Source organism: Tiliqua scincoides, chromosome 3, assembly GCF_035046505.1.
Source record: "Tiliqua scincoides isolate rTilSci1 chromosome 3, rTilSci1.hap2, whole genome shotgun sequence".
NCBI lineage: Eukaryota > Metazoa > Chordata > Lepidosauria > Squamata > Scincidae > Tiliqua > Tiliqua scincoides.
Genome location: NC_089823.1, coordinates 147,592,120 through 147,617,858, shown reverse-complemented (window position 1 = coordinate 147,617,858; position 25,739 = coordinate 147,592,120). Strand labels below are relative to the sequence as shown.

At 42.9% G+C, this 25,739-nt stretch overlaps 1 protein-coding gene across 3 annotated transcripts in view; it reads left to right on the top strand.

Moving 5' to 3' along the window:
- The window catches only part of RHOBTB1 (Rho related BTB domain containing 1), an 86,364-nt gene extending 74,151 nt beyond the window's left edge, over positions 1-12,213 (top strand). For 2 of the 3 annotated variants that reach the window (XM_066620410.1, XM_066620411.1), the window contains 5 exons: positions 2,181-2,299; positions 7,337-7,487; positions 8,203-8,291; positions 9,279-9,384; positions 11,597-12,213. In XM_066620410.1, coding sequence (XP_066476507.1) covers positions 2,181-2,299; positions 7,337-7,487; positions 8,203-8,291; positions 9,279-9,384; positions 11,597-11,766 — 635 coding nt within the window. In that variant the 3' untranslated portion in view covers positions 11,767-12,213. The remainder of the gene's footprint in view (positions 1-2,180; positions 2,300-7,336; positions 7,488-8,202; positions 8,292-9,278; positions 9,385-11,596) is intronic. The other variant, XM_066620412.1, reaches the window with a different exon arrangement.
- The last annotated feature ends 13,526 nt before the right edge of the window (positions 12,214-25,739 follow it).

The window sequence follows — 25,739 nt, the reverse complement described above, 5'->3', positions numbered from 1 at the left end:
ACTTGCATGGAAGCTGGTGGTGCAGCTTAAAATCCTTCCAAGGAGAGCAGCCACATAACACAACCACTTGAAGGGAGTCCCTTATGATATGAGCTGATGCTCACATTGGCAGAAATTGCTTTCCAGTGGATGATCAAAATTTGCTAAACACATGTGCTTTCACAACATTCATACAAAGTGACACCTGTCAGTGTGGTTTTTTCTGGCTCACAGATTACCTCTTCCATATGACAGGGCCACAGCCCCACTTGACATGGAATGTCAAGCGCGACTGGATCACAATGTGCATGAGTGTTGAAGCTGGGAGATCCAGGTTTGGAACCCTGCCCTGCACAGTCTAGGCAGCCTTAGGCACACAAGTCTGTCTTTTAGCCTCAGTTCTCTGCCTCTTAAATGGGAATATTAATGACTGTTGGCCTGGAGAGTAAGATAGGACTGTCCAGTAAATAGCTGAACAATTTTAGAGCATATCTACATGCTTAATGTTGGGCAAAACTGTATGTAATGCAGGAGATCTCCCAGTAACTTTTTCTTAATTTTAGGCAGCTGTCTGCACAATGTGGGAACCCCCAAAGCTGCTGTGGGCCTCCAGAGAGTTCATTTGGCACATTAGGAGCTTCAGGAATGATGTTCAGTGGGGAAATAACATGAACGTAAAGGGTTGAACGCCCCCTACCCGGAGAAAGTCCCTGCATGCTGCTATCTTACACTAAAAACAAGCCCTAAACTAGACAATGACACATGTACAGGTGGGGCCTTGGTATCCATGGGAGATCCATTTTCAGAACCCCGGTGGATACCGAAAATTATGTATAAGCAAATCCATTGTTTCAGCCCTTTAAACCTTCTGCAGGTGAGGCCACATGCATCCACCCACAGCCTCTGTGGGCTTCAGAATGGCCATTATGGTCCCAAAAAGTCACTTACTGATTTCCCAGGTAGCATTTTTTGGCCATAACGGCCATTCTGAAACCTGTAGTGGCCGGCGTGCAGGGCGGGGCGGTGCACGCAGCGTCTGTGGGCTTCAGAAAGCCCTCCGGAGGTGACTGGAGCATAGATCTAGTCACCTTCAGAGGGTTCAGATTGGGCCAGGTGTGGCTCAACGTGGGTCCAGGGGAGTGTCCAGGGGACTCACTTTGAGACAGATCCGCAGATAGATAATTTGTTGATGTGGAGGTCCCCCCCAGTATTGTCTCATTGACATTAACCTAAGTAATAACACAAGGAAGAGTTCTGCCTCCCTGACACCAAGACACTTTGCAACTTTCACCATTTTGTGTATCACATTATGTGCTGCCTGTATTTATGCAAACACATTGGCAGCCCAGTTCTGTTGAACAAGAGTGCTGGCACAGCAGCTGCAGCGCCTGTGCTGGTTGTCACAGAATTGCCATAAAGCTCTTTCCAACACCTTGTGGTGCCAGTGAGAAGACCTGTGCTATTCCACAGGTGCCACATCCCACCCAACTGCCACCAGCACTGGTAAATTTTGCACCAGGCAGCAAGGGAGAGTGGTGGGAGGGCATTCTGGTGGTGGGGAGAGGGTGTTTTGGGATGGGGGAGGGTGGGAAGAACTACTTGCAGAACGCAGGTGTTTTAGGATAGGGGAAAGGGGCAGTTCGGGCCCCGGACAGATGAGGATTGCAGAGCAGACCTCAGCCGCATCCCAGGCCTGCCAGCATTACACAGGGCTACTTGGGTCTGTGTCAGCTAAACAACTAGCAAAGATCCAAGTAGCCCCATTGAGCAGACTGGGCCACTACAAGAAGTAAGGGAACAAATGTTTTCTTACCACTAGGAGTCCTCCCACCTGCTCTAATCCAACGCTTGATACAGCATGGGCCCAGTGGCCCTGCTACCGCAGCATTGGATAGGACTGGGCTGTGTGTCAGTGGACCCATTGATTTTACTCGTATGTGAATGGTGCGATCCCTGACCAGAATTCAGGAAGTGATGAGTGCCTCCTGTAAAGGCCCAGATTTTGATTGCAGTCATTTAAGAATTATATATGTGCTTTTTGGGTAACTTTAACATGGCAAATTCCTTACAATAGTTCTGTGAGACAGTGACTTGTGTGCTATCTACTATGTCCTCCTCCATTTGTAACCTTTGACTGAAAGCACTTTCCATCATCGATTATGATTTTGTTCTTTGATCTTGTTTCTTTGATCCTATGGCAGATGTGACATTTAAGTTGGAAGATGGGAACATAAATGCCCATAAGCCACTACTGATCTCTAGCTGTGAATGGATGTCTGCAATGTTTGGAGGATCGTTCATTGAAAGCTCCAACAGTGAGGTATTTATCCCCTTGAGCATGTAACCTCAGTCATGTACCATATGCTTTACTCTTTGGACTGTCAAATTGCAGTTATTTAAATAATGGCACATTTCTCACAAGTTTGTCATCACTAGCACAGACAACATTTTCAAAATATTTTTTATTTCAAATTAACGTTTGAAAAGACTTCTTTTTGAAAAAAAAAACTGCTTGAATCAGCTTTTCTGATGACTTTTTTCCCCTGTGGGTCAAGGCTTACTCTGAATTTTAAGAGAAATAAATGTGAGTTGATCCTTCAAAGAAACGAGTTTGTAAAATACAGCAGAATCAGTTTAAATTAGACATTGCACACCTGCTGTCTGTTAAATTGTCTTAAGAGCCCGAACCTGCTGGCTAGTGCTGGGTACAATAAAAGCATTTTAAAGTGCTTTTCAGCACTAAGTGAGTAAATGGTGCTGGCAGGAAGGCCTATGTCAGGGGTGCTCGATAGGTGGATCGCGATCTACTGGTAGATCGCGAGGCAAAATGAGTAGATCGCAGAGCCCTGTCTCTCCAAACTGTTAATATGTCAGTTTCGTCTAGTGACTAGACAAAACTGACATATTTAGCTGACACTAAACTGACACTGAAACTGACACTTTAGCTGCTCTTCAGGCATGCAGCAACAAAACTGAAGAAACTGACTAGACTCCAGCAGGGGCTCCATACATTAAAGGGGGTGTCTGTCAGACGCTTCCTTCCCCTCTGGTAGATCTCCGGGCCTTGCTGGGTTTCAAAGTAGCTCTCGAGCCAAAAAAGTGTGAGCACCCCTGGGCTATGTCATCCCACGGGCTCTGCGTCCCACTTGACAGCCGCCCGGGCAAGTAGGTCTTCTGCTGGGTGGCGGAGGAGTGAGGTGAGGATGGGGAGAGAGCAATCTGGAGGCAGGGAGGGAGTGTTTCTGGGCCAGGGAGGGCATAACAGAGCGAACCAGGCCCAGGAGGGAAGGGGATGGAGGAACAGGCCTCTATAGCATCCTAATCCCCCTCCCAGCATGACACAAGGCTACTCGGTTAAGCAGGCTGGGATGCTACATGGGTGAAGGGAACAGATGTTACCCCCAGACCTCCTGCCCTGCTTTAATCAACGCTGGATAGAATTGGGCTATAAGATTGGATAATGACCAGCTCTTGGCTCATGGAAACTTTAAATAACTCCTTCCTCCAATATCTTCTTAAATGAGAAAACATTTCAAATCCAAGCAAGATAATTTGCATACCAAGGTGAACAATACTCATTTTCTACATTGGTTAAAAGTGTTTGGTGGACTACTGAGATGCTATCATATTTTGAGTAATATTTACAGTTTTATGGAAAGAGGGTAACTTAGCCCAGCCTGATTTATTTTCATACAGACTCAAATGCTTGGGATCATTTCCTGATTGTTCATCATTTTCTGCCTATCTGCTTTTGGCCTGATTATTGAGGGGGTGCATCCATAACAAGGGGAAATTATAACTCTCAGCATGACTGTTGCCTGGCTTCCCCCCCCCCTTTATTCCTTACCTTGCTGGTATTAAATATTCTGGAAGACTGTGTTCTACTTAAATTTTTTCTCATTACTTTTAAAACAGCAGTAAGCATAACTCCCTCCCCAGAGGCTTTCTTAGCAGGTGGTTCATTAAAAATACATACCTTGATTTTTAGTAAGCAGCACTCTACAGCCAGAACATATATTCATTTTCTACAGGCTGGTTCCTAATTATAAATCCTGCTAGTTTGCATGCTTCTCGGTAAGCTTAAAATATTAATTGCCAAAGTTCTGAATTTTGTAGCGCACAAAGTGCTGCATCTGAGATCTTTCGGTTCAAAAGTACAAGCACGGCCTTGGAAATGGAATGGAGAAGTAGCAAGATCCGAGGAAATCTGACATAAATATAATGAGCTCCTTCTAATTTATTTATTGTTTTGAAATTCTTCAGGGAGAACAGTTTATTTGCTGCAATAACTCATGCTTTTGTGCTTCAGTTCTTGTATCAGCCAGCAATGGGGAAAAAAAAATCCTGTGTTCAGTTTTCTCTACCTTAGATTAGTCACCGTAAGAGTGGGTCTTTGCCCTCCCCTAGTGGCTGCTGTACACCAACCTGTCTTTTTAGAAGAGTGGATTCCAAATATTTTTGCAAAGAAACTCTTTAGGTGCCTTACCTAAGCACAGGTGTGTTTTGCAAGGTGAACCAATTTGTCCTTGAGAAAGTGTTTAGAAGATGGCAGAGTTTTTTGAAGTGGTTACCTTTGCTAGTCTTCCCTCCCTCTTCAAAAAGCGTTAGGAATACACTGTATATGCTTTGGTTTTCTTTAAAGCTTTGCCCGCCAGATGGATATATGCAGATACTTTTCTTGTATATCTTCAGCACCCACCTGTTGTTCCTCTCCCTGCCCAGAAACCCAGGGGCTTCCCTGCCGCAGTAGCCCAATTCAAAATGCTCAAGTTTCTGGGCAGGGAGAAGAACAACAGGTGGGTGCTGAAGATATTTACACTGTTTTTACTTGAGTCAAAATGCTCTGTAATGGGCCTGGGTCATGCTTACCTGGCATGCATCCAGCACCATGTACACACACATGAATAAAACCATGTCAAGCAACACTCTGATATTTAAGTTATTTAAGTTATTTCTGTACCATTTTTGGTGTAAAAACCACCAATTTAAAATATAAGCATCAAGGGACATCAAGACAATGGGAGAGCAGTAATGAAGTCACAGTGTCATAACCACACTATGGGAACTGTCCAAATCTGGAAATTATCTTGTTTCCCAAACTCATATGAGGTGCACCATGTCTCAGAATTTTGGTAAATGCCATTATCATCTTCCTCCTGTCTTTTGCTAAAATTTGTGAAGAAATCTTTCAAACATCTGTAGGTTGATCTTGAAGCCCTAATTCTCTTAGGAGCCATTATGCACTTTTTAGAGTCACAAAATAAACTCCTCCTCAAAGCCTCTAGCTGCTTTGTCTAGCATCTCTCTCTCTCTCTCTCTCTCTCTCTCTCTCTCTCTCTCTCTCTCTCTCTCTCAGTTGTGTCCAAACCACTTGCTTGGACACACTAGTGTAACTTTAGAGAACCACAAGAATGCTACAAGAAATATTTTAATGAAATACTGAAAAACTCCAGTGAGGCTCCTTCCAGTCAGCTTTCTGTGAAAGTGGATAATTCTGTCTGTGCATCAGAAGATAATGGAATAATGTTATCAGTGAGATAACCAACAGCAATGCAGTGAGACACCAACATCACCGGCCTTTAAAAGAGTTCCAACTGCATCTCTGCATGAGACACTGCTTTGAGTAAAGTGGGCCTCCAAGTTTAATTCAGAAAAATGGTGCCCCTTAGACATCCAGCATCTGGAGGAAACTGATATGTTTATAATTTAGGAAGAGAAAGCTGGTTTTCTTTCCCCATCGCCGTCACTATGTTCAGTTACTATTTATTCTTGGGGGAAAATGTCATTGGAAATGCTGAGAGTGTTTCAGCTTAAACACCAGAGTTATTGAAAGTAATTGCCACAGGAAAGATAATACTGCTAGGTGCTGAAAAATAATCAGCAGCTCTGAAAGCATCTCTGATTTATTTTTAGCTATACAACACTTTTATTAAGGACAAGAATGAGCTAATGCAGAAGCAAAGCTCAAATATGACAATGAGAAATGTCCTTGACATTGTATATCCTGTGCCTATGTATTCTTTTTTCCCCACCCAGTTGTCTAGTTTTTCTCATACTGGCCTATGATAAATGCATTTTCAAATGTATTTGTCATGTAAATGCATGATCCAAGTGAAAGACCATTGATTTGGATGGGAAATAATTGATTTTCCACATGTTTATACCACCTTTCCTCTAAGGAGCTCTGGTTGGTGTGCATAACTCCTTCCCTCCTTTTGTCCTCACGGCAACCATGTGAGGTAGGTGAGGCTGAGATGGTGACTGGCCCAAGGTCATCCAGGAAGCTTCATGGTTGAGCAGGGATTTGAACCTGGGTCTTCCAGGTCTACGTCCGACTCCTGGACCACTACATTTTGCTGGCTCTCAGGATGGTAGTGTTTCTTATCTGCCTATGGTTATCATGCTTGGTTTTAAGGAAACCCCTTACATTTTGGGACTTTGTGTTCATCTGAGAGGGAGGCTTCACCATGATGACCTCCTTCTGTCAGTGAGCTCTAATTTTGTGTTGTAGCAGCAAAGACTACGTTTCACCAGTCCAATCCCAGTTTACCCAGTCAAAGAGTGAAACATAAAGATGGATGCAATTGCTAAACACTGCTCATTTTGTCCTTTGTTTTTCCTTGCACCTTCATTGTCCTTGATTTTACTGATAGTTCACTTTGAAGAGCTATCATCCTAAGGGTTCAGTTTATGGCAACTCAGTATCTGATGGGACATTAACAAAAGATTCACATGATGTTGAAATTATATCTCTGTGGTGCTCAGAGTGGAAGAGAAAGTCTGCTGTCTCTTCAATTGCCCTATGTATATTTCACCTAAGAGGAACTTCCAATTTGTTCAGCTGCCCAGGGCAACAGAGGCCAAGAGTCTGTTGGAAATAAAACTGCTGTGCAATCAGGATAAATAAGTGGCATATAATGCAGTTGGTTCTGTCGTAGCAAAACAAGTGATGTGCTTTTGTGGGAGGAAATTTGATTAATTATGTAGGATTTCACTTGTTTTGTTATGAGGTTCTTTATGGGCTGGATATTGGGTCATTCATTAATTTATTAATATGTTTGATCATTAAAAGGAACTCTGGCTATGAGCATTTGTGTCAACAGGGCTCATAGATGGATTATCCCCACATTTATTTTATGGGTAAAAAGTTTGGGCAAGCCATCGGGGGTTGAGTGTCTTTGCAATAAAGAGCTCCTTCCATTTGTCTCTCTCCAGCCCACCCACCCCCCCAAAAAATTTCCTATAACATTGCAAAGTTTTATAATAGCCATGTAGCCTATGCGTTTCATCCTTAACTATATCCTCTCCCAGCACCAAACATTTTAAAAATACTTTTTCCTCTTCCCCCCCCCCCCAGGTTGTTCTTCCTAACATAAACAAGACTTCCATGCAAGCTGTTCTGGATTACCTGTATACCAAGCAACTCTCATCCAATCAGGAGTTGGACATGCTTGAATTAATTGCACTGGCAAACAGATTTTGCCTCCCACACTTGGTTGCACTTGCAGGTAAAGTTTCTGGTTTTCCACTGGTGTTGCTGTTGGCTTCAGTGATACTGAAATCAATGGCTGTTGTTTTGTCATATACTTGATGCAATTACAGACATGTGTTTTTGGTTTCTAAAACCAAGAGGCAGCACATAATATTTTCATTTAGAGAAATGTAATGCTTCCTTCTTTCCTCTCTGCTGAATTTATTTAGCCCACTGCAAAAGCTTGTGCATGATTTTAAGAAGGAAGGCAAATCAGAGTCTGCAACGCCCAGCCTGATTACTCTTAATTGAAAGAGCATGAGAATTAATGTTTCCATTGTAAGCTCCCATTTTGAGAGCCTAATAAGTGATCTTAAGCAGTTTTTAAATGAATCCAGTTCAAGCAAGCTTTGCATAAAAGAACACTCCAGGTTACTTTTATTGTTCCAATTTGACTTGTTTAATTATTTTGTTAGTATTATGATGATAGCTAATTCCTAGAATTGCCAATTTCCTCTCCATTGTTTCAAAGAAAAGTGGCCAGAAGCAAAATTATTCCATTTTATTTCATGGCTTTGAAACGAAATCCACATGAGCCCAAACTGTCACGCTGTTGTCATCGCTGCCCCCCCTTCATTTCCTTGGGCAGCTTTGTAGTGGGGATAAGGGAGCAGAGTTAAAATGAAGTCTGGTTTGAAATACAGTTATTTTTACCAAGTCAACTGGTTTTTGTTTCTCCCCCACCACAACAGAGCAGCATGCTGTGCAGGAGCTGACCAAAACGGCCATGAGTGGCGTTAGCATAGACGGAGAAGTGCTGTACTATTTGGAAATAGCCCAGGTTAGTGTCACATCAATATGGACAGAATCTGTTCTCTGTAGCAATAGGGGGGACTCGAAATGAAAGACATTTTTTCTAAGGCAGATTGTAGAATACTTGGAAAGCTATTGCATATTTCCCCTGGATGAGAAGAAAGTTTCAATTGCTTTCCTTTTTTGGAATGCTTCTACACTATGAAGTTATCTTTTCTCTTCTTTCCAATGGATTTCTTGTTTTGTGAACAGAAAACTGTTTTGTGCTAAACAGTTTCTATCAAGCGATACATCATTATATTGAATAAAATAAAGGTATGCGATGTCCATCAGGAATCCTGAAACCTTTTTTTATACTTTACAGCTCACTGTTCCTTAGAAAGTTCAGGGGGAAACTGCCCATTACTGCCGCAAACATGTGTTCCCAATCCTGAGTTTGCTGGGGTAGTGCAGGAACAGGTCACCTGTAGGGGAAGTTTCAGCAGGCATAACAAGGTTCCTCCTGAAAATTCTCCTCTGCAAATATATCCAGGTCATTTTTCTCCCAGCTGGTCTTGGAAGAAAATATGAGCTAAAAACTCTGGATACTTGCAGCGTTATATCTCTCCTGCCAACCAGTTTACCCCTGCAAAGATTCCCCTCCTGCACTAGGGTTCTGAGTCATTGGGAAACCCATGTTTGCTCCTAACTCATAGCCCGGTCCTGAGAGTGGCTCTCATAGAACTCCTAGTGGTTTGCCACTGAGTCTCTTTGTTTTAAAGTGAGAAGCTATTACTAGCCACTGTTCCATTTAATTGGAACATATCTTCACTGTCCTCTGGACCCAGTGCATGTTGTGCCCTGCTGCTTCCATGGTTCTGAAACATAGTACTGTGTGTATAGTTATGTCCACCCTTTCACACGCCACTAAGATGGCTCACTCCCTGAATAATTTTCTCTTGCCTTAACTTCAGAATTATTCCACAACCCAGCTGTTAACCACACAGAATATTAATTCAGTGCTCTTGTTTTCCAGTTCCACAATGCTAACCAGCTGGCAGCTTGGTGCTTGCACTTTATCTGCACCAACTACAACAGTGTTTGTTCCAAGTTCCGCAAGGAAATCAAAACTAAATCTCCTGGTAAGGCTGCTTGGCAAGCTTTTCTCCACCACTTCAATTATACATTTGCTTTCCCTTTTATTTTATTTATTTATTTATTTATTTATTTATTTATTGGGTGCACATAAGAAAAAACTTGCAAATTAAGTAAACTTGCCCAGTGCTTCATTCACCTTCCGAGATTCAAGTTTTCAACGGATTTGGATGTAGGACACATACCTTTAAATTACCAAAGCAATGGGAGACAGAGTAACCAGAGTGCCTCTTGCCTGTTTCCCTCCCCAGGCTTGTCATTATCCTCCCTGCCCCACAAACAGTGCATTAATTGATTTCTGTTTTGTGTTTTTCATATGTACGAGGGTCGCCCAGAAAGTAATGCACCACATTTTTTTTCTTCAACAATTATTTATTGAACACAGTGAAACTTACACACAAGAAAGAATGATGTTTCTTCCACACTCCCTATTTTTCCACATATTCTCTGTCCAGTTCTATGGCCTTCCTCCAGTGAGACACAAGGGCGTGTATGCCCTGTTGGTACCACTCCTTGTTCTGGTCACGAAGCCATTTCTGCACTGTGCGAATCACCTCTTCGTCATCCTCAAAATGTCTTCCGCGAATGGCATCCTTTAACGGCCCAAACAAGTGGAAGTCTGAGGGAGCTAGGTCAGGGCTGTAGGGTGAATGGGGTAACACAGTCCAATCCTGTTTAGTGATGTGTTCCAAAGTCCTCAAACTTGTGTGAGGCCGAGCGTTATCATGTTGAATCAAACATTCACCTGGGTTGTTATGGCGCCAAAGTCGCTGGAAGCGCTTCTTGAGTTTGGTTAATGTCTTCACATAAGCTTCAGAATTAATGGTGCTGCCTCTTGGCATCACATCAATGAGTATGACGCCCTCACAGTCCCAAAACACAGTGATCATGACCTTACCAGCGGAAGCAGTTGCTTTGAATTTTTTCTTCTGTGGAGATTGAGGATGACGCCATTCCATCGACTGTCGTTTTGTTTCGGGCTCAAAATGGTGAACCCAGGTTTCATCACCTGTCACAGTCCTGGACAAGAACACTTCCCCCTCATCTTCAAAACGTTTCAGCAACTCAGAAGAAATGTTTTTTCTGAGAGATTTGTGCTCCACCGTAAGACAGCGCGGAACCCATCATGCACACACTTTTGAGTAATCAAGAGCACAGATGATTGCATCCACACTTCCTTTGCTGATTGACAGCTTCAGCGCCAACTGCCTAGTCGTTATGCGTCGGTCCTCGCAAATGACCACATCAGCAAGCTGCGTCTTGTCAGGTGTGACAGCCGTGGATGGCCGCCCCAAATGCTGCAAATCTTGGAGCTCTGCTGAACCGCCTTCTAATGGCCTCACCCTCTGTGCCCAGTGACTAACCGTACTTCTGTTGACTGCAGATTCTCCATAAACTGTACACAAACGTTTGTTAATGTTCCCAACAGTTTCTTTCTCCGCAGTGAGAAATTCAATGACGACACGCTGCTTGTAACGTACATCACTTACAGACGCCATTTTGAAACACTGCTGCAGCTACGCTATCTGTCTGAAGAAACCAAAAATTTGTGTGTGCACTCCTGAAAATTCAAATAATGTATATCTAAAGTTTCGCATTCGTACCATTACTGTAGGCTGAGAAAAAAAATGTGGTGCATTACTTTCTGGGCGACCCTCGTATTTGGGGTTTTTCTTTTCATCTGAGAAAACAACACCCAGAATTAAAGAAGAGAACTAAGGTCTACATCATAGACTTGTGATTTCATATATTCATTGGTTCCTAAACTGTGAGCCATGGCTCCCCAGGAGCCTCGGAAACCAGCCAGGGGAGTCGTGAATCCTCACAAAAAATCCATCACCCTATACAATGAATAGGACTGTAGCCCTAAAGGTGAGACATGGCCAGTGGCCCAGTAGATCAAGGGAGACACCAATCAAAATTTTTGGAACCACTGCATATATTCCCAGTCCTATACTATGAGAACTTTACATTTGACAGGTTGTTTGAAAATTCTCCAGAAATGCTGCACAGGATTTCAAATTGTGCATTCTTCATAGAATTTGCTGATCTGTGGAAAGAATATGCAACCTATATTTTCTTATACTTTTCTTAACCATTTGGTTGCTATGACATACGAGAGATTTCAAACTATATGCAGAATCAAGATTTTTGTCCTGGTTTTAGAATCTAATTTTTTTTTTAATGATTTTAATTCAGATAATCAGGAATATTTTGAGAGACACCGTTGGCCTCCTGTATGGTACCTGAAGGAAGAAGATCATTTTCAGCGTGTTAAAAAGGAAAGGGAAAAGGAAGATGTTGCACTGAATAAACATCATTCAAAACGGAAATGGTGCTTCTGGAATTCCTCCACAGTAGTCATGTGAGAAAAAATTCAACCTATCAAGAGCCTGACTTGAAAAAAAACACTGCTTTAAAAGAAGTCTTACGGTCAGCAAGAGAGCCGCAGTCCACTTAAAACTGCTCTTGTGCAGTGGGCCATTGAAATAAAGGGGAGTGGCACAAGCACCACCCTTGAAATAACTCCCATTCATTTCAATGAAGCTTCCACAGAGCAAGTTCCTGAAAGATTGTGCAGAAGATGTTTTTTTAAGGCCCTGGTTTTTATTCCACCTGTGTGCATTTATCATCAGTAGGGTCAAAAAGCACAAGCTCACCAGAAGTGAGTATAAAATAACTCCTGAATATTTCAACCTGTATTTTTTGGTTAATAAGCTAAAATACTGTACAAACAGTATCACGTTACCCCTTTTTATATAAAACAACAAATCCAGCATTAACGTTTCAATCTTTGAGGTTTAAAAGTATTTTTATACAGGGGTGGCTGGGTGGGTAGGTATGAGCGTGCGAGTCTTTAAACCCTATTTTTGAATCCTTTTCTTTTACAGACTATGAAGTAATTGTGTGAGTAAATCTAATTTAGATCACCTGTGTATCTTATTCTTCTTCTGCAAGTACAGCGAAAGACAGATAACATCTTAAATGAGCATCCCTGGTAGAAAATGTCAGCCCTAGTAAAAACCAAGGTTTGCTTGGCAGCTGATTTTTTTTTTTAATTTCTCCCAAGTTTTATGTATTCTTAACAATTAGATTGTTATTTCTTCATTCTGAAGTAATGGGATGTAACAAGAGCCAATAACAGTAATGTTATACATACTTTTAATCTTTGTTCTGCAGAATATGAAGTGTAATTTACCTCTTCAGCAGCAACATTTGCTCTATAAGGGCAGAATGCAGATAGCCATGTGAAATCACATAACTCCTTTTTATATATTCCATGCAGTGGCGTCACTAGGGTTCGCGTCACCCGGTACAAGAGACCAGCACGTCACACACCTCCCATGCAGTGGGCGGGGCAACACCCCAGGTGGTGGCTGTGATGAAGTACCATCACTCCGCCCCCACTGGTTTTTTGGCAGAACAAAGAGAGAACACATTCTGCATGAAATTACGCATTGATTGATATATAACATGATGGTATTATTCCTCCAAACTGTGATTTTAGTGATTTTGGTCACTAGTGGTGTCATACACCACCAAGGGTGTCAACTTACTAACACCTTATTGAAGCAGTTCTCAAACGTTTAGCACTGGGACCCACTTTTTAGAATGACAATCTGTCCAAGACCCACCAGAACTGATGTCATGGTGGAAGTGACATCATCAGGCAAATTAAAATCAATAAGTATAAATAATTAAAGTAAAACAAATAATTAAATAAGCAGAAGCCAGCCCTGTTCCACCAAGTGAATTTCCTCTGTAGCCTGCCTGCAATAACACCCCCTCCAAAACCAGTAAAGTTTTCAGCACTACTCAGTGCCCAGTTGAATTTAAGAACTTCTGTTTAAACCAGATCACTGTCAGGATCCACCTGGCTTGGCAAGTCTCCAAAAAGTTCACCTTATCAGCTGAAGCCTCTGTTTTGATCCTTTTTAGTGGGGTTGGAGGCTGCCATCTGGAGCATTTGTTGAGCTCCAGTTCCATCAGATCAGGACCATTCTGGTGCCTTCACATTCCCCTTTGCCTGGCCTGACCACCAGCCAAGGCGCGATTGCTTACTCGTGAGTAAACGTGACCGTGAGGCTTAGTTTCGCTTTCCATAGGGCTCAATACATTCGTCTGCATGGAGGGAGGGACTTTCTTCTCAGGTGTTTTGGGGGAATGCATTTATTGGATCAGGACCATTCTGGTGTCATTGGATTCCTCTCAGCCTGCCCTTTCTGACAGACTATGGCAAGTTTACCTACTCATGAGTAAAGGTGCGATATGGCTCACTTTCCATAGGGATCCATGCATTTTTTGTTCTCCAGTTTTTTGGCCATAACCTTTGATATACAGGAGATATTTCACTCTGGTTTTTTTGTATTGCATTCTGCTCGAAATTCCACATCCAATGGTATATAATATGATGGGGTTGCTCCTAACCACTGTGATTTTAGCATGTCACCCCCAAGTGCACGTCACCCGGTACAGCCCGCACCCCCTGCACCCCTCTAGTGATGCCACTGATTCAGTGACTTAAAATGTCTGTTTTCAAGAGGATCCTTGTAAAATAATTAGAAAACCTTATTAAACGAATGTCTTTATTCACTGAAAATTTCCTAAGGACCTAAATCTCAAAAGCAGTAGTGCTTGTACCTAATTATTTGGATTATTTCTTTAGCAGTGTATATGTCTATTCTTAAGAAACTTCATCTGCATATTGAAAACTGTTTGCTTCATTGTGAATATCCAAGTGTTCAGGGCTGCTGAGATACATTAATCCTTTTCTTGTTCTTCATTATACTAACAAAGAGCAACTATCTACATACATTGTAACAACATTGTTCTGGGCCCAAAAATCTCTTTCCACTGGAATAGACATCAGGAGCTCTTGTGCATGTAAGCATTCCATGTGATCCTTGTCACATATAAATGGTTATAGCATGAGTCAGGACATTTGACTGTACTGTTAACATTACGCTGTATCCATGTTCCAGGTAGGTCTGCCCTTGTGAATGGGCCAGCTCATATAGTAAGTGACAGAGTACATGTGGGATGCTTACATAGGCAAGAGTCATACCCATGGCTGCCATCATGTCTGTTTCATTAGATGTTCTCAAATAAGGTGTTCAAGTTGTTAAATATGCTGAAAAAGATACCTTAAGTCAGTCCCATTTTTTGTGAATTCCTACTTTGTTTCAAAGGTACATAAGCAACCTCTTGACAAAGCTTTGAAGTATCCTGAATTACATCACCCCTCTTGATAAGTAAACAAGATACTTATCAGATCAGAGAGCCACTATGATGACATCAGTTGCTTGGTGAACTTAAACTGGGGATACCTGGGTTCAAATCCTTACTTAGCTCTGAAGCTTTTTTTTGTGACCTTAGGCCACTCAGGCACATAATGTAAATTTGTACTGTAAAACAGAGAAGTGACCAGGTTACAGTTCACACACACACACACCCCTGTAGTCTTCTAACTGAAAGACTCTTTTGTTTGCCCTGTTTCTGAGTTCTCATCACCACTTTTCATTTGCAGCCCCTGACATGCCTAGGAGATGCGTTTTGTTTGTGTTAGCCCCACTAGAGATGAATAGTATTCCGTTATTGAGGAACGGATGGTAGCTGGTCTAGATGTTTCTTTACTCATATCCCAACCACTTCCTTATGGTGAATTTCCACCCCCAGGCTGTAGTATCTACAAACATTCAGTCTGATACAATATCAACATACTGTGAGTTTCCCCACCTTCACCATGGTTACAATTTATGTTAAAATGTTGTAGTGCAGAGATGAGCAGATAGTCACCATGAGAAAATGCTATGTGGAGTGGATAGATCAGGTAACATCTCACCCATCTGAAGTTTTGCAATATACATAATGTGATTGCACAGCAGAACCCATTACACTAGGCTCAGCCATATACAATCAGAATACCAGCTGAGAACCATAATTTTTCTACTGAATACTAGGAAAGGATAGCTGCCCACCTCTGTCCTATTCACTTCTGATACCACGTGTCTCAGACATAGCAGTGCTCATTGTGTTCCTGGCTACAGTCATCTCAGCATAGCCTTGGGAAGAGCTACTGCCTGTTCTATTCTCTAAGACACAGCAGTGAGTTGAAACTCCTTTGCTGAGATCAGGAAACCTTGCACAAGGAAAGCCATCCAACTTTCCACAATAATTCAGGTTCTGGCTGCAGATGTCATCCCAGGGAAGGAAGTATCTGTACTTTGAACTATAAAACGAGATACTCAGAGATGCCTGTGTAGAAAATCAGGAGACTTAGCACCATAACCAACTACAGAAATATCACTGTACTGTGAAAAAGAAGGGCTATGAAAAGAACAGCTGCAAGCATGTGCAGATTAAGTCTTTGTCAGCAATACCATATGCAATGTGAGGGAAGATAGAATACGAAAAATACATCTCACAACTTGGAACTAAATATCTGTTGAGGCTCAAACAATCCATGAGGATGGCAGGTCTGTTGGTTTCAACCCATGTCTGCCCCAATCGCATATAAAGCAGAGTAGAGTGGGGGGGACACTTTTCACAGCACAGGAGGCACATGGGGAGGGGGTGCTGAACTCATTCTCCCTGCCTATGGCATACTCCCAGTCCCACACGCCTGATACCAGTTTTCTTCCAGCTCGGCTCCATCACAGGAAATGAAAATTAGACCCTCCTCTCTTTATACATGATTAGGTCAGACCTTGGTTTCAACAACTGGGCTTGCCCCCATGACACTCAGTTTGAGCCTTGCTCATAAAATGTTACTAGTTCTTGCTCTTTTTGTTTCTTTGTGAAGTATTGCTCTAGGTTTTACAAAACCAAAGCTACTGTATGATTGTAATCTTGCCAAACTGAAATGAGAAACAAACCAGGGGTATATGCAATAACAACCAGCTGTATTAGTTATCAGCTACTGTAACCAAGTGGCTGGTTCATTTGGTTAATTCTGCCTATGGCCTTTAAACTTGGTGGGGGTTTTGTTGGTTTTTTTTATTGTGCAAAACTGGAACAAAAACACAACCCTTAATAAAATTGTTTAGCTATGAAGAGTTTCTTATTTGTTGCCTCTAGATTCTAAATACTGTGTCAAATCTTTGGCCTTTTACAATTCATTAATGCTTTTCTCTGTACTATGTAGACACAAAATGAGTGGGCTACCAGTTTAGGTGTGTGGCTGGAGAAGTGGAAAGTCCATAACCCTGTTCTACAAGTCTGCACACACAGCTCTTATACGCTACAGAAGGGGCATTTAAAGTGCCATCTCCAATAGCTACAGAACACAGGGTGGAAAATTAGATGGGGGTTGGTGACAACTAGTCAGGAGAAGCTTCAGGCAGCTCTAAGTCTTTGTAGCTCTTCTGGAGAAAAGCAGACTGATGTTTTGCTCTCGCTGTTGCACTTGGCGCTCTTGTAAACCTATGCTGTTAACCTCTGCAATTTGCTTGCAACTTCAGAAGGTTTTATCTACCAATTACAGTCAATTCTCATTTTCCGCTAGGCTTAGGTGCCTGGAAAATCTAGTGGATACCGAATTAGCAGATACTGAATCATGGAGACTATGGGAAGAATGTTCACTCTATGAACATTATGACTCTGAATCTTAACTTGAAGTCTGTAGGGCTGGGTAGGGCACATCAATATCTGATGCTTCCACCTCCATGCTCGATATCCCTCAATGCACCAAAGGTTGTAGTGATAGCCAGTACAGAGGAATTGCTATCACTCACCTAAAGGCTGAAGGTTGCTGGCCCAATACAAGGCCTTAAAGTTCAGTAGGGGAAGTTGGTTTACCCATCCTCTTCCTCCTCCACCTGTCTCTTGGCTCCCGCCCTGTGCTTGCCCCAGGCTCAGAGCAAACTTCAGGTAGCCTTCCAGAGATCTCTTATCAGCCTCTCATCATTGCCATGGTTGTGAAGATTCAGCTGGAGTCCCCAAGATGGTGGGGCAAATCTGGAATTGGACACAAATGTGTCTGATAATTCTTCATGGACCAATGCCCATTCGATGTGGAAAGTTGACCCAATCCAGACAACTTTCTAAAAAATGAGCAGTATAACTAGCTGACTGTGATTACCACAACCACCTCCCCATCTGGCAAATACAGTACAGGTGGAGCCTGTTTATCCATGAATTTTTCACCCACTGATCTGGGTCAACACAGGTCTGCTCCACCTGAGCCCTCCAAAGGGTACTAGAACGGAGCTCTGGTCCCCTCTGGAGGGTTTGCTGAAGCCCGCAGAGGCAGCACACATCCTCCTACTGCCTCTTCAGGCTTCAGAATGGCCTGAAGAGGTGAAAAACACCACATCCTGTTTCCTGAGGGAAACCTGGTATGGAAATCTTCTCCATATCTTTGGGCCTCATAACATCTTATATGGCGATAAAACACTTCATTTCCCTCAGGAAACCAGAAATGGCATTTTTTTTGCCTGTGCAGGCCATTCTGAAAGCCGCAGTGGACAGACATGCGCTGCCTCTGCGGGCTTCAGAAAGCCCTCTGGAGGGGACCGGAGTGCAGAGGGAGAAAGGGGTGAGAATTGCTGATTTGATTATCCGTGATTTTCAGTATTGTCAAGGGGTCCAAAAACAGATCCCTTAGGGCAGCCGTTTTCAACCACTGTGCCATGGCATACTGGTGTGCCATGAATGGCCCCCAGGTGTGCCGTGGGAATTAGGGAGAGGGTCATTTATCAATAGGTCCTTTGGGGGATGTGAGCCCCCATTGACAGCACAGTATGCCTTGTCAATTGTCAAAAAGCTGATGGTGTGCCTTGACCATTTTAGTGCCTTCTGAGTGTGTCGTGAGATGAAAAAGGTTGAAAATCACTGAGGGATCTGAGGCCACACCTTTATAGACATCTCTGCCCCCTGCATGGCACTCATGCTACCTTCTCCTAATAAGGAGGGCACTGTCTCTTCTCTTTTTCTTCCCGCAACCTCTCTCACTTGTGCCTGCCTGCTCTTAGCTATGCCAAGCCCCCCCACCCACCCTGAATGCACTGGCAGTTTTCACAGCTAACAAGAGGTAGGTGGCAATTCTGGCCCTCATGGGTAAGCAAATTTGCAAATAATGAACATGCATGTGAAGAGAACTGACTGTAGCAAGCTCACTTCTGCTCCAGGTCCTGACCATCTCCCCTTTACATACTCAAGAACATCCCATGCTGTGAGTTTCCTTTTCACAATCTGAGTAGCACACCAACCCATTTGAATTTCTACTGCAGCAGAGTTGCACTGCAAAGTGACACAAAAAGCTGCACCATAGTGGTGGTGAAGGGGAAGAGGTAGCTCCTCCCACTATGCCTAGATAAAGCAATGCAAAGTTTTCCCAAAATTTGCTAATTTGAAGATACAGGCGTGCGCCACTTAACTGTATGCTTAATGCCAGACTGCATATAGGACAGTGGTCAATGCACAATAAAGATGCACTTAATGAGGCAATTGTGTAGCCCCATAGCCTGCAGCAGAGTGTCTGTTTACACAACAGCGAGGCTCTTAATGCAAAGAGGCACACAAAGGCAATAGACTGGACTGAATGTTCACTTAATAACCTAATTGCATCACAATAGGTATTGTAGTATTCCATCCTTAAGTGGTGAACATCTGTAGTTGTATTTGTAATCTTTGCCTGCCTATGTACATGGACTCCTATGAGTAGATTTAACCAACCAACACACAAATCAGCTCTCCTCTATTGTGGAAAAGGAGACAAGTTATACCATTCACACTATTAAACAAATCTGTTAGAATGTTATAGTATGCTATAAACTCTAAAGTATATAAAAAGTATATAAACAGCTAAAGTATATTTTGGGAGGCTATTGATGACATTTATTCTTCAAACTCGAGAAGAAAACCTCATTCCAAGGTAACAGGTATATAGCAGCACTTTCCTCCCTTTTATAGTTCTACATTATTAAAGTTAATCTTCCCTACACTCCAGTTATAAAGTTAGATGTGGAAGATATGTGAAGAATGCCTTCTTGATCTCAGCAACTATTTGCTCGTAAGGGACCATTTTCAGCACCAAGTACACTTTCTGAAGAGCCAGTTTAGGAAATTGCTATAGATTGTCAGTCTATAGCAATTAGGAAGTTAAACTAGGTTACCTTCTATAAGCAGTTTAGACTTCAGATAGTCTATTAAGTAACAGAAAATGGAAATTAGGTTCATTATTCCAAATGCATTTTAAACCTCTATGCCAGTGGTTTTTAACTGGTGTGCCATGAATAGTCCACAGGTTTGCCATGGGATTTTGGGGAAGGGTCATTTATTAATAGGGCCATTGGGGGATGTGAGCCCTCCTGCCAGCCATGCGGCGTGCCTTATCAATTGTAAAAAACAACTGATAGTGTGCCTTGACAACTTTAGCACCTTGTCAGTGTACCGTGTGATGATAAAAAATCACTGCTCTGTGCTTTCAATATAGTCCTTGATCTTCCAAACAAAGAATACAATATGTAAAACTCCACTTGTATTTTTGCCTCTTGTATTCCATATGCTGTTCTACAACAAACTGTGGTTGTTTAAAAAAACAGCAAAAAAAAAAGCACCCAACAATAAATGGGAAACAATGAGATCCTACCCATTTGATATATTGGAAGAGTTGATATTATTTAAGAACTTTCTAGAAAGGAAATGAATCCAACTTTGTGAAAACTTTCATTTAACATAACTACATATACTAATAGGGTGCTTAAAAGATAAAACTACCCAATCCTATCCCCACCATTGGTGCTGATGCAGCCAAGCTGAGCACACACTGCATCTAATGGTGGGTGTGGGACCAATTGGACAGTCAGCAGAAGGCAAGTAAGAACATTTTTCACTTAAGCTGCCCAATTGCCTTCTGATGTCCTTGGACATACGCCAGCCATTTTGCTGATGTATGTATGAGAAAAGGGGCAGAGCAGTTTGGGAGATCTGGCGCACGCGAGTGCTGTGGAGATCCCTCCTTTCCCCATCCCCTGCCCTCCCATGGCATACCTCCAACACCAACGTACCAGTGCTGGTGGAGGCTTCTGAAGCCACTGCTTTGTGTGCTCCGCTGCTGCCAGTTTGCAGGAGCATTCCTGAATAATGTGACAGCAGCCCAGCTTTTGTGCCACTGGAAACTGTCCTGTGCTGCTGAAACGCAAGTTCCAGAAGCCCAGGGCAACAATAGCATTGGGTTCAAAGAGATGATGACCATTCCACATTTTTTTTCAATCAGGCTTCCTGGAGTAAGAGGGGAAATGCCTGAGGGAAAGATAGGACTTTGCATTTTGGGATAACTGTAGACCCCTCTACCATGACTTGTGCCCATTCACCTAGAGAGACTAGAGGGGTACACATGTAGTTCAAATGTATTATGAATAAATGCATGCATGGCACCTCTTAGATAGGTAAGGCAGGTAGGATCATGCTTGTGAAGCCCTTTAATAAAAGGAAAAAAAATGTCCCAGTATCAGCTACTTGGAAGTTGAAACAAGGGATTGGAATCAGGCTCCAATCTTTCACCAGACTGCTGAACTGTGGGATTAGAGCTTTTTAAAAAGGGATCTACAGCAGTGGAGTTGCTAGGAGGGTGCTGGGGGTGTGGGCTGCACTGGGTGACATGCATGTAATAATGGAACATCATGATTACTTCTCCAAATGATGCAAACAGTGGTATCTTAACCCATTTCTGCCCCGCCTACACATGTATACACTTCATCCCTGTTGCGTATATGCAACATTAGGCAGAAATGGCTTAAGCTATATTTGGACATTATTGGCAAAGGTGTTTTGTAGCGGCAAAGAAGCATTTATTTTAAGACATTAGTAGACAAGGCAGGTGCTCTGCATGTATTAGCTATTCTGCTGCATCTCCCATTAAAAGACACGCCGGGGGCAGTTAAGCCCAATGGTTGCGTGCCTTTTGACAAGGCGAGCTACAAAATGTACACGTCCCTACAGGGTAGCTCACCTACAAAAACAAGCCCAACAAAGGCAAATATTCCTAACCAAAAAACCAACGCACAATGTCCTTTCCCAGTCACTGGACCGTCAAGCGTGTGGTATAGAAATACACATGCACACATGAGTATAGGTTGCAAGACATGCTGTTCTGCTGCAGGTGCAACAAGCAAAGGATCCCTGTGGTGCTGTCATTTGTCACATAGCCTTCCATTTTGATTAAGAGCACCTCTCACTATCACATAGGATTTGTCACTCAAAGCTGAGGCAGTTGTGCGTACTCAATGTTCGGCAACCCTCACTCTCTACTGTCCCTTTGTTCTTGGTGGGAAAGAAGCAACAAGACACCAGGTGTTGATACGGCAACCTGTGAGAACCGTAAATGTGACCAGCAGCTGTACCTGTCTCCTTCCTCTGGGAATCAGGGTGGCACAGCCAGCAACAGAACAGCCAATGGCTATTGCTCAGCTACTTGCTTGGGCACTCTCCCATAAACCACACAAGACAGGTATATATGGATTATATAGGGTCACTTGACTGCAGCAAAATACAGAGGGAAAGCTGGAGACTGGCAGCAGTTAAGCTAAGGCAGAAAATGGTGCTACGGCAGCTTGCTGAAGGGATGTCAGACAGAAGCCCAACCCCAAGCAGGCATTAACAACCTGCCTCAAAGCCATGCCCAAGGGAATGCAACCTCTCACAGTTAACCCCACAGGGCAGAGGCAGTTGCCCATAGGCCCACTCAGGGCAGTGAGTATTTAAGGTGGGCCAAGCTATCCGGGCCAGGGACACTAACCTGCCAGCACTTCACACTGGAGGACAACTGAGTGGGAGATGGGTCACACCCTGCCTTACCTGACCTCCAGGTGCCTGAAGAATAGTGAGCCAGGTAAGCCCTAGTGGCTGCCCCTCCCCCAAAGCCACCAATGGTAAAAGCTGCTACCTCTCACATCAGGAGAGGCCAGGCAAAAGTGAACTCTGTGAGGGGCAGGGGGTTTGGGATTACCTGAGGCATAACTACTATAACTGGCTTCTCTCTTTCCACACACACACACACACACACACCCCTGGCCAGCCCACAATCCTCCCAAGACAAGTACAAGAAGTATGTTTGTAGCCCAGCAATGGACCACTGATTGCTGGTAGTAAGGCAAGTGAGATGGAAACGGCCATTATAATCAGTGAGAACTTGAGAGACAACAGGGAATGTGCTATCCCCAAGTACTGCTTTGTGACATCAGATGTGGAAATAGCCTTACTGCAACAGCTTATATAAGCTAGCTTCGGGATCATTCTGGATCAAGGCGGGACAGAAAAGGTCTACATGGCACATCAGTACTGAGGTACCATTGCCACTGTGCAGTAAGGACCACACATGGAAGCAGGCTACTGTGCAACTAATACCTCCTGCTTGCCAGAGGCGCATTTGTGAGAAAATGCTGCCTGTGCTAGTTATGTCTGCTACACAGATTAAAAACACAGTAACCTTGTCCTCCTTTGCACTTCTCATCCTGCACACTTAGGAATCTACATTTGAAATTAGGACTCTGGCTTGAGCATTGCATTGCGAGTTACCTTGTACTCCCCCCTTTTTTAAGGGAATTGACTTTATTGAAGTGTAACGGCTAAATTACACCCAAGCCACATTTTATTGTATAAGCAAATCTTTTGCTGGTTTTTATAAAGTGAAATTCTGAATTCCCTCTTGGGATTTCCTTTTCAAAGCTGCAACAGCTAATGAGGATGATAAAGAACCACACTTATTAATCTTGTACTTACTTCTGTGTACCTAAGCAGCCTCTTCATCCCCCAGAAAGTCTTTTTGTCTCAATGTGCTGATCTGGGAGAAAATTTAACTATTACAGATTGTCCTCTCCAGAGGAGAATGCCAGACAATTTAGAAAGAGGCTTGTGATGTGCTATAAGCCCACCAGGGATAACTAAAATGTTTGCCTGCCTGACATTATAGCACCACTAAAATGTTACCTGTACTTGCCCCATTGTAAGTTAGCCAATATCACACTGAGTGGCAAATCAATAATACAACCATTTCATTTTATCCTTTAAGATTTCCATCTGTTCAGTTACAGCCATAACCTCAGCAATCGTCAACAAATGTAAACCAGAAATCTTTAGGACAGTTTGAAATATTCTTTGGCAGCAAAACAAAAGACATCAGGTACAAATAGCAAATGCACAAACACAGCTTGCCACAGATCACATCACCTTCAGTTAACAACCAGTTTAAGCCATCCAGTGTTGCATATATGCAGCAGAGACCAAATGCATACACGTGTGGGCTGGGCTAAAGAGTTAATAAGATTTATCAAGTTTTTACTATAAATTTGAAACTTTAGAGGGAGGGGCAATACAGATCCTGTCTAGGAAGACGGTGAAAGCAGTTCTCATGGGGGGGAACGCTACCACTTCAGCTTCTCATAGCATCTGGATATATGGAGAAAACAGTTCTGAAGAAGTGCCAAAAAAGCAGATTTGTCACTGGGCACATAATCTAGTATTTGAGTATCCCATGTTTTGCTTTTTTATTTTTTTAAGAGCATGTTTCTACCCCCTATGGATGCAAAGGTAGACCTTACTTAAACTGTGTGGGGGTAAAGTTTTAGAATCCACATGGAGGCTGAATTAAATTGTAAAGTTAACATTTGTTAAGTTTTTTGGGGGGTGGTGGTGATTGGCTAGTATCAAGACAGTCTACATTCACAGAATGAGACAATACAGCAGGTCATATTTTTATGGATGTTCCCCTATTCCCCACAAATAGAGGACTAGTGCAGCTGTCAAAATGACTGAAACAGATGTTACAAATTGAGACTTTGCCCTTACATTTAATTACAAATACAATTAACTTGGCAGTACCATATAGATAGCTATCAGCAAACAAAGACTAGTTTTTAATGTGGAAAAATCAGCCATAAGATTACTTGTTGGAGTCATTCCTCCTCCCCCCCCCCCATTCATCACAATGGTTATTTAGATACTACAGTGACATCTTGTGGCCAAGGAAAGGATACAGTTGATAGAATATTCAAACAACCCACAAGTACTAGTTTTAACCTATTTTATCGAGCATGATCTCAAATGGAAAGTAGCTGGAGAGGTAATCCTAGCATAAGACAGACAGAAGAAACCACCAGCATGATGAACAGAAACCAACAGAGTTCATGCAGCAATGCCATCCCTTAAGAGCAGACTTAAATCCACTAGTAGGATAAGGATGCTTATCATTATGGCAAGTAGAGTACAGGAAGAGGTCTTGCATACTGTAGAGCAGCAGGCTCCAAACTACAGCCTGTGGGCCAGATTAAGCATAAGCCTTCCCCATGCAGCACGTACTGTTTTATGCCGCAGCCTCTTTCCCTTCCATCCAATCTCCTCATAAACTCACGCCAGGCAGCAGTGACTACCCACAAATCTGAGCGCTGAGGATGCTGGAGCGATGAGCAGAGGAAGCAGCTGCCTGGCACATGTTTGTGAGATTGGATGGAAAGATATGAAGCTGCAGCATTGAACGGTAAGTCCCACACATGGAAGGCTTTTTTCTTAATGCTGCGGTCCCACAGTTCGGAGACCACTGTTGTAGACTCAAGAGTGGTGGATGTATTTTGCCTGAGTGATCTGCACATAGAAACATGGTGGACATACATGTTCATACGCACACCTTGTCCAAGGAATCCAATGGACAGAGGTCATAGTTTAGTGACAGCACATGCTTTTGTATGCAAAGGTTCCAGGTTCAATCTCAGACATCTCCAGGTAGGATTAGGGAACCAATGTCTAGGACTTTAGAAAGTCATTGCCAGTCAGAGGAGACAATACTGAACTAGATGAACCAATAGTTTGCCCCAGCAGAAGGCAACTTCCTATGACACCCTCCCCCCCACATCCGTGAGGATCAGCCCACATAGTGAAAGGGAGAGATAGGCCTTCCTTGCAACCGTGTTCACACACAACTGGCTTTCTTTAGGCTGCAATCCTAACCACACTTTCCCGAGAGTAAGCCCCATTGAACAAAATAGGACTTACTTCTGAGTAGACCTGGTTAGGATTGTGCCCTTAGTCACATGTAAGTGAATATTTGGAATTCTCTCCTACAGGAAGAAGAGTAATAGAGTGCACTCAACGACATCATTCAGGTGAGAACTAAACTTGCTCCTGGTGATGCAATCAAGCCTGCCCATATCTGCTTCATCCCATCTTGGGCATTCCCTCCTGTCCCAGCTTTAAAAAAAAACATAGAATTGTATATTTTCAAGATAAGTTCGTCACGTTAGGAGAAGGTACATCAAGATGACCTTCCTCATTTTTGAAAAGAAGAAATAAAGACCTTCACTACTCCCATGCTAGACTTAAAGTTTTTATTTATAGAATGCTGGGCTGC